The following is an 11,644-nucleotide window of genomic DNA, read 5'->3' as shown; positions in this document are numbered from 1 at the left end:
ACCAGATGGGACAACTGACAACTGACGCCCCTGAAAAAGCCAACTTGCTTTCACCAGTCCCAAGGGATGCCCATGCCCGTTACGGGACAGGAAGGCCTGGGTGAGGGAGATTCCTTACCCTCCATCAATGCTGACCTTGTGAAGGAACACCTTGAGAGGCTGGATACCTCCAAGTCAGCTGGCCCTGATAATCTACACCCCAGGGTACGCAAGGAGCTGGTGAGCATCATAGCTCAGCCCCTGGCACCAATGTGATGCCTATCTTCAAGAAAGGGAGCAAAGTGGATCTGGCAGACTATAGGACCTGACCTCTGTCCCGGGGAAGGTCTTAGAAAAGATTATTAAGGAGGCCATTCTTAATAGACTGGCCGATGGCTAGCCAGCACAGGTTTGTTGTGGGTAGGTCTTGCTTGACCAATCTTATTTCCTTCTATGACCAGGTGACCTATCACCTGGACAAGGGAGAAGAGATTGATGTCATATATCTTGACTTCAAAAAAGCCTTTGATCTGGTTTCCCATGATCACCTCTTAGCAAAACTAGCTAACTGCAGCCTTGGCCTCACCACAATCTGCTGGCTGGGGAAGTGGCACCGCAGTAGGACCCAGAGGGTGGTGGTTGATGGAAGTCAATCGTCATGGTGCTCTGTGACCAGTGGGGTCCCTCAAGGGTCTGTCTTTGGGTCTATACTATTCAACATCTTCATTAATGATGTGGACATTGGCGTCAGAAGCAGACTGGCCAAGTTCGCTGACGATACCAAACTTTGGGGTAAAGCGTCCACACCTGAGGACAGGAGGATGATCCAGGCTGACCTTGACAGGATCAGGAAATGGGTGGATGAGAACCTGATGGTGTTTAACACCAAAAAATGCAAGGTTCTCCACCTTGGGAAGAAAAACCCGCAGCATGCTTTTAGGCTCGGCAGTGCTATGCTGGCTAGCACTATGGGTGAAAGGGACTTGGGGGTCATGATTGACCACAAGATGAACATGAGCCTTCAATGTGATGCTGCAGCTAGTAAAGCAAGCAAAACGCTGGCTTGCATCCATAGATGCTTCTCAAGCAAATCCCAGGACGTCATTCTCCTGTTGTACTCTGGCTTGGTGAGGCTGCAGCTCTAGTACTGTGTCCAGTTTTGGACTCCACAATTCAAAAAGAATGTGGAGAAGCTTGAGAGAGTCCAGAAAAGAGCCAGACGCATGATCAGAGGTCAGGAAAACAGACCTGATGATGAGAGGCTGAGAGCTATGGGACTCTTCAGCCTGGAAAAGCGCAGGCTCAGGGGTGATCTGGTGGCCACCTGTAAATTTATCAGGGGTGCTCACCAGGATCTGGGGGAACATCTGTTCACCAGAGCACCCCAAAGGATGACAAGATCGAATGGTCACAACCTCCTCCATGACCATTTCAGGCTGGACGTAAGGAAGAACTTCTTTACTGTCTGAACCCCCAAGGTTTGGAATAGACTGTGGTTCAAGCACCTACTTTGAACGCCTTCAAAAGAAATTTGGATTTTGATCTTGCTGGGATCCTATGACCCCTGCTGACTTCCTGCCCCTGGGGCAGGGGGCTGGACTTGATGATGTTCCAAGGTCCCTTCCAGCCCTAATGTCTATGAAATCTATGAAATCTTTGACAGGCAGCTGGGAGCAGATAAATGTACATTTTCTATATGGCCTTGCAGGCTGGATCTGGCCCATGGGCCATATTTTGCCCACCCCTGGGCTAGAAGTTTGTTAGAATAATTTTTTCCCCCTGTACAGATGCTTCATAAGCAAATATTGTGCTAACCTGTAGATAGTTTTGTTTCCAGTCTTTCATATAATATAAATTATATTGTAACTGACAACAGAGAGACTTAGGATAAAACCACATAAAATGAAATGTCTTGAGTATTGAAGGTGTCTGTGAAAGTACATAAAAAATAACAAATGTACTTTGAAGAGGTGTGAAATTTCAATTGAAGGACAGATACAAAGTAACCTTCAATGTGGAGTTTTTTTTCCCAATGCAGCCTTTGGTCTAGATATAATTTCCTTTTACATACAGCAGTGTGTTGACATGATTAACATTAAAAGGTCTGACCTTTCTGTACCTGGAATGTCATTGTAACCACAGTAAATCATCTAGATTTCAGCACTAGTATAGTTTGTATTCAAAATACCTATGAATTCTAAACATAATGACTTATTTAACATTTGTTAATTTGTACAGTATTTCTATTTTAAGGCATCTTATCTTGATTCTAATTCAGTTTAACAATATCCAAAACAAAATTAAAAACAGACTGTTTTATTTTATAGTATGCAAAATAAACCTTATACAAATCATTCTATGCAAAGAGAGCCTATGCTGGATATACATGGATTCCAGATTAATTATGCAAATCTATCCGTATCTTTTGTGCAATGTAGGACTAAAATATTTTTACTATAACTTTTTGCAGTAACTACTTTTACTTTTAAACGGAGTTGTAAATTGAACTAGAATGGCAAAGAGCATATGGATTTATTTAATTTCTTTAGTATATCTACATATATTCTGTTTGACTTTGTGATTCTTTTTCTAGACACTATCCAAAGCAATCCTTCACTACAGTGGCTGATACGCCTGAAAACCTTCGCCTAAAGCAACAGAGTGAATTGCAAAGTCAGGTAATCAATTTAATTCTTCTGTCTCATAATATTAGATAATCAGGCCTACTTTTCTAACAACTTTTCATTGTAATGCCAGTGTTCTGTGATACTAGCATTTAATAGCAATCAAAGTTAGTTAACAAAATGATTGGTATGGCAGAATACCAAGGCTGACTCAGAGACACAATCCTGATCTTACTTTCAGGGTTTTTCACAAGTTTATATATAAAATCTGAATTCAGCCCAAGGGGTTCTCACGCCCTAGAGTAACCACTTCAGTGGTGTGGTTACACGTGACAGTTAGTACATGTTAACTCTTAAGGAAGGTTAGGAAATATTAAAGTTAGCATGTGGTGTAAGCAGTTGCATGTTAAGGGTTAATACCTTCTCTAAAGGTGCACAGCTTTGACCTCCTGCTAAAGAGTTGGCAAGCAGGGGTGTGGCAAGGAGTCACCAAGTCTGCCTGGCTGTCCTGTATAGGCTCTTCTGCTCCAGGATTGGGCCTGGGCTGCCTCTGCCTGACTGGACTAGGTCTGTGCTGCCCCCACCTGTCCAGATTAGGCCTGCACTGCCCCTGCTTGCCCCAGCTTCCCACTTCCTGTTCCCACTGACATACCTGTAGCTCCCCCAATGCTCCTTGGCTTCCTGCCCTTTGTATCATTTAAGGGTAATGTGCAATAATGGTGGAAACGCAGGGGCACAGGGCACAGTCTGGCCAGGAGTCAGAGAGGCATGGAGCACCCTGCTGGTGGACAGGCTGTTACTGTTGCCTGCCTGGCACACTGCACCACCCCTGCCAACTTATGAGAGTGTGGGGGGAGGGAGGGGAGAAAGGCAGTATCCCAGATGTCCCAGATGAATGTCCTTGATTTCCTTATGATCAGCCTAGACGTTAACAATGAAAATGGTGGTAATGGATACATAATTCTTTGACTCCAGATAAAATATGCATGTTTACTTGCTGATGCTGTTCAGTGATCTACAACTCATTGTTTCTACTGCCATTAAATGTTTAACATCTTGATATATTTGTTTTCCAAAAGGTTTGATTTCCTATTTGATTTCATGCATAATATGGAAATTGTTCTGTTGTATAAAGCAATTGACTATATATTTCATTTCTGTTTATCTTTGTGGTAGCTGCTTGTGTAGGAAAATAGTCTCACTACTGGATTTACTTGTAAAATTCTTGGTATGAATAATTGTAGAATTGTGACCAAAAACAGCTCTTTGTAGATGAAGTGGGCGAACAGGAATAATGAAGAAAAATATTGCTGTCAGTATTTGTAATGATATTTTATAATGGAAGGATATTGGCCTTTTATCTGTTGTGTTTGAAGTATGACTGATGGACCCAAATGGAGTTAATTGAAGTTCTCTGTTGTGACTTATGGATGCATTCATCTTTAAACAGGAGATCTGTGGAAGTTAATTTCTTTTTGATTTAAATAGCTACATGGGTTGCAATTTGTTTCATTTTATTCTGGTGAAATGGTAGGTTCAGGATAGTTAAGGTTGTGTCACAGCATTCAGCTTAACTGAAACATTAAACCTTTTTACGTTGCAGAAATGTTACTGAAATGGCAAAACACAACACAGACTGTAAACTTTGAGCCTTATTTGAAGTGCATGGTTTGATGAAAAATGATTTTTTTCCTGGAAAATAAGTCTCAAATCACCTTGCCTAACAAGTGTCACTGATTATCTCACTTTTCCTTGCATCCCTTTTACTAGAAATTTCAAACAGTCTGAGGGTTGTAAAAAATATTTATATTGATGTTCTTCATGTGCTGCTCTATAGCATGTTAGTTGTATCTAGCAGTCCTTATTTATATTGATTTGATAACTTTTTGGTCATAAGGAAATGATATGCTTCAAGTGGAAATGACCTTATTTGATTACAGATCTGCTGTGGTGTGAATGCTGTTGTTCACTTATGGGAGGAAGAAGAAGAGAAAAACTGACTTCTTCCTTTGTTTAGACCTCCTTGTAGTGTAGGAGAGAGTTCCATGAAGTTCCAGAACAGCAGCCAGGAATTCACATCTGACCTCTACTTTAAGGAGCTTCAGAATACTCTCCCTAACCCCCAATTTTGAATATATTGGCAGAGAACTTATGCAGGGTCACTATAGGCCAGGGTGGACAATTATTTTGGGCGGAGGGTTGCTTACCGAGTTTTGGCAAGCTGTCAAGGACCGCATGGGTAGCCCCGCCCCTTGACAGGTGCCATGCCCCCTGGTTGCCATCTTGGGAACAGAAGACCCTCCCTCTAACCTCCGACCTTTGCCACCGGAAGCAAGGGGTTTTGCCATCTAAGAACCAGAAAAGCACCAAATTATATTCTAAAAATCAAACATCTACAGCATTCATTAATTTTGATTTCAAAAAATATTTTTGTCCTGATTTACATGCGTTTGTGTAACGTACATAGAGGTGATTGCACAATAGCTTAAAATGAAGTCTTACTCTTGTATACTGTGGGGGTGTGGGTCGCATGAGGGGGTGGGTATGGGTTTGTGGGGGGCTGTGGGTATGTAAGTAGGGTGTGTGGGGGAAGTTTGTGGGGGTGCATAAGTGTGTGGGGTGTGGGTATGGGGGAGGGAGCATGTGGGTGTGTGTGGATATGTGAGGGTGTGGGGGTTTGTGGGGGATGCTTGTAGGACTCACCTTATGAATACAAGCACACTCTCCCTCTCCCTCCTTCATCGTGCATGCACGCACGCACTGCTTTGTTCACTACACACACATGCATACACACACGCACACTATGCTTTGTTCACCACACACACACACACACACACACACACACACACACACACGCACACACTCTCTTGCTTTCTCTCTCTCTCTCCCCCCTCCTTCCCTCATTGCTCTCTCTGTCTCCTCCTCCTTAATTGCATGGACACACGCACACAATGCCCCCTTCCTCCCTCGCCCCAGGGTACCAGCACACCCCTGCTCCTGCAGTCCAGTTATGCAGCTGGGGCCACATGGTGCTGAAGCAGCCATGTGCAGGGAAGGCTCTGGTAGGCAGAGACTTCTGGGTAGGTGGGGGGAGGGCGGGGCTGTGCTGGCCTTTCTCCTGACTCCTGGTGGCTTCCCCTGGGTCCTACTGCCCCTGGTTCCTGTCAGCTTTGACAGGAAACCTGGAACAGATTAATATTTATCTTGTAAACTTTGTAGGGGCCCCACGGGCTGGATAGAATGGTCCATGGGCCATATTTTGCCTGCCTCTGATTTAGGGGATTGGTGGACCCACAAGATATTGGAAATGCCCCCCCTCCCTCTCAATAAGTTTGGACAACAACAACATCGTTCAGCTTTTGTTTGCTTGGAAGAAAAACAGAGGGAATGAAGGGCAAGATTCATAGTCGAAGTGGTCATGGTGTTGGTTCCCTCTTTAACTAATTGTCTGGTGGTTTTGACACTTGCTGAGGATGTAGAAAATGATGGTTCAATTCCCTCTTTGCCTGATGAGTTTTGTACCCATTTACCAGAAGAGTGCCCTTACCACTATGTTAGAATCATAGAATTATAGAAAATTAGAGTCTGAAGGGATCTCAGGAGGTCATTTAGTTCAATTCCCTGCTCAAAGCAGGACTATCCCCAACTAGATCATCCCAGCCAAAGCTTTGCCTAGCTGGGTCTTGAAAACTTCCAAGGATGGAGATTCCACCACCTCTCTGGATAACCTGGTACAGTGTTTTACTGTCTTCTTAATATCCAACCTAAACTTCCCTTACTGCAACTTGAGACCATTGCTCCTTGTTCTGTCATCTGCTATGACTGAGAACAGCCTAGCTCCATTCTCTTTTGAACTCTCCTTTCAGGTAGTTGAAGGCTGCTATTAAATCCCCTCTCAGTCTTCTGTAGACTAAATGAGCCCAGTTCCCTCCGCCTGTCCTCAGAAGTCCTGTGCCTCAGCCCCTGAACCATTTTTGTTGCCCTTCACTGGACTCTTGCCATTTTGGCCATATGCTTTCTGTAGTGTGGGGGTTTAAAACTGAATATAGTATGTGGCCTCCCTAGTGCTGAATAGAGGGGAATAATAATTTCCTTTGACCTACTGGCAACAGCCCTACCCTCCAGCATATCTACTACTCCCCCCAGCTTGATGTCATCTGCAAACTTGTTGAGGGTGCACTCTATGCCATCTTCCAGGTTGTTAATGAAGACATTGAACAAAACTGGCCCCAAGGCCCGCCTCTGGAGCACTCCACTTGATACCAGCTGCCAACTAGACATCAAGCCATCGATTACTATTCTCTGAGCCTGATACTCCAGCCGGTTTTCTATCCACCTTGCAGTCCATTCATCTAGCTCATATTTCCTTAGCTTGCCTGCAAGCATGTTGTGGGAGACTGTATCAAAAACCTTGCTAAACTCGAGATATACCACATCTACTGGCTTCCTTGCATCCACAAGTACTAGTTATATCATTGTAACAGGGACTCAAGCAGGAGCCCTGTTACTTGGGCTAACCCTGGGAGGAGTGACCTCCGAATGCACCCTATCAAGTGGAGAGGATTTCACACCTGCCTGTTCCTAATCATCTTTTTCTCCTCCAAGCGCTTAGAAATGGATTCCTTGAAGATCTTCTCCATGCTTTTTCTAGGGACTGAGATGAGGCTGACTGGTGTGTTGTCCCTGGATCCTCCTTTTTCCCTTTCTTAAATATGGGCACTATGTTTGCCCTTTTCCAATCATCTGGGACCTCTCCTGATCGCCACGAGTTTTTAAAGATGATGGCCAATGGCTCTGCAGGCACATCAACTCCTTCAGCACCCTCGGGTGCATCCCATCCAGCCCCATGGACTTGTACACATCCATCTTTTCTAAATAGTTCCTAACCAGTTCTTTCACCACTGAGGGTTGCTCACCTCCTCCTCAGACTCTGCAGCCTGGCACAATTGCCTGTGAAGACTGAGGCATAAAAGGCATTGAGTACCTTCAGCCTTTTCTGCATCCTCTGTCACAAGGTTGCCTCCCCCATTAAGTGAGAGACTCACACTTTTCCTGATCCTCCTCTTGCTACCGCCATACTTGTAGAAACCCTTCTTGTTACCCTTCACATGTTTTGCTAGCTGCAACTCCAATTTTGCTTTGGCCTTCTTGATTTTATCCCTGCATGCCTGAGCAATGCTGTTATATTCTTCCCTAGTTATTTGTCCAAGTTTCAACTCCTTATAAGTTTCCTTTTTGTGATTTTAGTTTACTGAAGTTCCCTGCTAAGCCAAGCTGGTCTTCTGCTATACTTGCTAGTCTTCCTGCTCATTGGGATGGTTTGTTCCTGCAGTCCTCAGTAAGGCTTCTTTATGTACAACCAGTTCTCCTGGACTCCTCTCCCTCTCTGATTGGCTTCCCAAGGGATCCTGGCCATGAATTTTGTGAACGAGCTGAAGTCTGCTTTTCTGAATTCTAGGGTCCTTATTCTACTGGTCTTCATCCTTCCTTTCCTCAGGATCTTTAGCTCTATCATCTCATGGTCACTGCTGCCCAAATTGCCACCCATACTACATTTCCCACCAATTCATCCTGTTTGTGAGCAGCAGATCAAGAAGGGCATGGCCCCTAGTTGGCTGTTCCAGCACTTGCATGAGGAAGTTGTTCCCAATATTCTCTAAAAACTTCCTGGATTGCCTGCGCACTGCTGTACTGCCCTCTCACCAGATGTCAGGGTGACTGAAATCCCCCATGAGAACCAGAGCCTGTGATCAGGAAACTTTTCCTAGCTACTTGAAGAAAACCTCATCTACCTCTTACTTCCTCCTGGTCTAGTGTTCTATAGCAGACCCCCACCATGACATCACCCTTATTGCTCTCTTGTAGATTTCATAGACATTAGGGCTGGAAGGAACCTCATAGAATCATTGGGTCCAATCCCCTGCCCGAGGACAGGAAATCAGTTAGGGTCAAAGGATCCCAGCAATATATGCACCAAAATGTTTCTTGAAATTGTCCAGAGCAGGTGCTTGCACCACCTCTGGGGGAAGTCTATTCCAGGCCTTGGAGACTTGGACAGTGAAGAAGTTTTTCCTTATGTCCAGCCTAAAATGGTCTTGCAGAAGTTTGTGACCTTTGGTCCTTCTCTTCTCTTGGTGTTGCTCTGGTGAACAAGCATTCCCCCAGATCCTGATGCACACCCCTTATGTACTTATAGGCTGCTACCAAGTCACCCCTGGACCTACGCTTCTTCAGGCTAAAGAGTCCCATGGCTCTCAGCCTCACTTCATAAGGCCTGCTCTCTTGCCCTCTGATCATGCGTGTGGCTCTCCTCTGAACTCTCTCAAGCTTCTCCACATCCTTTCTGAATTGTGGAGCCCAGAATTAGATGCAGTACTTCAGGTGTGGCCTCACCAAGGCCAAATATAATGGGGGGATGACTTCCTGGGTCTTGTTTGAGATGCCTAGGTAGATGCAAGCCAGAGTTTTCACTTTGCTGACTGTGTTATCGCATTGGGGGCTCATATTCATCTTGTGGTCAATCGTGAACCCCAAGTCTCTTTGGTCATGGTGCTGTTGAGCCTGTTGAGCCTATAAGTGTGATGCAGGTTCCCCCCCCCCCCCCCCCCCCGAGGTGGAGCACCTTGCATTTCTCTGTATTGAATGTCATCAGATTTTCATCCGCCCACATTGCAAGCCTATTGAGGTCAGCCTGGATCACCAGCCTATCCTCAAGTGTGGACACTCTTACCCATAGTTTGGTGTCATCAGCGAACTTAGCCAGTCCACTTCTGACATCAGAGTCCAGATCATTTATAAAGATGTTGAAGAGTATAGGTCTGAGAATGGAGCCTTGGGAGACACCACTGGTCACTGAGTGCCATGTTGATTCAGTTTGGTCAGCTAACACTGTCTGGGTCCAATCTCACATCCAGTTCCCCAGCCATTGGACTGTAGCGTAGTCGAGGCCACAGTTCTCCAGTTGTCCATGAGGACATCATGGAATACCAGGTAAAATGCTTTTTTTAAGTCCAATGTATGATATCAACCTCTTGCCCTTTGTCCAGGTGATGCATCACATGGTCATAGAAGGAAATGAGATTGGTCAGGCAAGACCTATCCACAACAAAGCCATGTTGGCTATTCCTCAGCATGTTGCCTTCTGTTAGCCTGTTGTTAATGGCTTCTTTGATTTTTTTTCCCAAGATCTTTCCAGGGCTTGAGGTCAAACTGATTGGCTTATAGTTTCCTGGATCTTCCTTCCTCCCTTTCTTGAAGATAGGTACCACATTGGCCCTCTTCCAGTCTTCAGGTGCTTCGCTTGAGCACCACAAGTTCTTGAATATCCTTGCCAATGGATGGGCTATGATGTCAGCCATTTCCTTTAGGACTCTTGGGTGCAATCTATCTGGACCAGCTGATTTGTGGGTGTCCAGCCTCTCAAGGTGTTCCCTGGCAAGATTTATGCCAATGGGGGGGCATATCTTCACTCTCACCCTGGTCATCCTGCATCTTGTTAGGCAGGGTGGTCCCTTTGGGCTGGTGAAAGATTGGAGCAAAGTAATCATGAAGCAGATTGGCTTTTTCCGGGGTGTCAGTTGTCAGCTGCCCCATTTAGTTTAGCAGGGGTCCAATGACTCCCTCATTTTTTTTTACTTCCAACGTGTCTGAAGAAGGACCTTTTATTGTCCTTGATTCATGTTGCCAGATGGAGTTCAGTTACAGCCTTGACTTTCCTAGTTTGCTCCATACAGGTGCAGACCTGTGCGGAATACTCCTTAGTGGTGTTTCCTGTCTTCCATCTTTTATAAGCTTCTCTTTTTAGATGTAGGAGGTCCATGAGTTCCCTGTTGAGCCAACGGGGTTGCTGAGCCCTTTTACTATGTAGACAAGTGCAAAGTGCTGCATCTAAGGAGAAGGAACCAGAAACACACCTATAGGCTGGGGAACACCTTTCTTGTCAACATGGTGTCAGAAAGGGATTTTGGAGTCATTGTTGACTCCAGGATAAACATGAGCTGCCAATGAGAGGAAGCGGTCAGTAAGGCTAACCACACCTTGTCGTGCATCTACAAATGCATCACAAGCAGGTCCAGGGAGGTGATCCTTCCCTTCTATGTGGCATTGGTCAGGTCACAGTTGGAGTACTGCATCCAGTTCTGGGCACTGCACTTCAAGAGGGATGTGGCTAGCATTGAGAGGGTTCAGAGGAGGGCCGCTCTCATGGTCAAGGGGCAGCAGGGCAGGCCCTACGAAGCAAGGCTAAAGAGCCTAGCAGGAATTGGGGGAGGCTTTGTTCCCCCAGGTACCACCTGGGGTTACTAGGAATAATAGCCACAAATTGTTAGAAGGTTCAGGTTGGACATCAGGAGACATTACTTTACAGTTAGGGCTGCCAGGCTCTGGAATGGGCTCCCAAGTGAGGTGGTACTCTCTCCTACCTTGGGGGTCTTCCAGAGAAGGCTGGACAAATATTTGGCTGCGGTGATATGACCCCAGTACCCGTTCCTGCCCAGGGCAGGGGGTCAGACCTGATAATCTGTTTGGGTCCCTTCTGACCCTAAGCACTATGATACTACCTTTCCTATGGGCTGGAATGGACTTCCCTTGTCATCTTACCCTAACCCAGAGACTCTTAACAGGCCTATTTCCAGGTTCATACAGGAGCTCTGAGCAATCATACAGCTCTTTAACATACAGTGCTACTCCTCCTCCTCTTCTTCTCCCCTGCCTGTCCTTCCTGAACAGTTTCCACCCATCTATGACAGTGTTCCAGTAATGTGAGCTGTCCCACCAAGTCTTTGTTATTTCAATCATGTCATAGTTCTGTGACTGTGCAAGGACTTCCAATTCTTCCTGTTTGTTTCCCAGGCTTCGTGCATTTGTGTACAGACACCTGAGGTAACTAGTTGATTGCCCTGATTTCTCAGGAAGTATGAGAGCATCTCCCCTGCTGCTTCCTCCTGCTTGCTCTTCCTCTAGGTCTCCTGCTTCCCCAGTTAACAGAGCAATCCAACCACTGGCATCACTGCTTCCATTCCTCCTCCTCTGGCAGTTTTTTA

General features: G+C 45.5%; 1 protein-coding gene across 1 annotated transcript in view; it reads left to right on the top strand.

Annotated features, from left to right (window-relative positions):
* Nucleotides 1-11,644, top strand: part of LOC112549689 (LIM zinc-binding domain-containing Nebulette-like) — a 221,440-nt gene that overhangs the window by 160,049 nt on the left and 49,747 nt on the right. The window contains exon 2 of the mRNA XM_025199708.1: nt 2,573-2,657. Within this exon, the coding sequence (XP_025055493.1) occupies nt 2,573-2,657 (85 nt within the window). The remainder of the gene's footprint in view (nt 1-2,572; nt 2,658-11,644) is intronic.

The sequence above is a fragment of the Alligator sinensis genome, unplaced genomic scaffold (genome assembly GCF_000455745.1).
Source record: "Alligator sinensis unplaced genomic scaffold, ASM45574v1 scaffold221_1, whole genome shotgun sequence".
NCBI classification, from domain to species: domain Eukaryota; kingdom Metazoa; phylum Chordata; order Crocodylia; family Alligatoridae; genus Alligator; species Alligator sinensis.
Note: the sequence above shows the minus strand (reverse complement) of the source record. Positions and strands in the feature narration are given on the sequence as shown.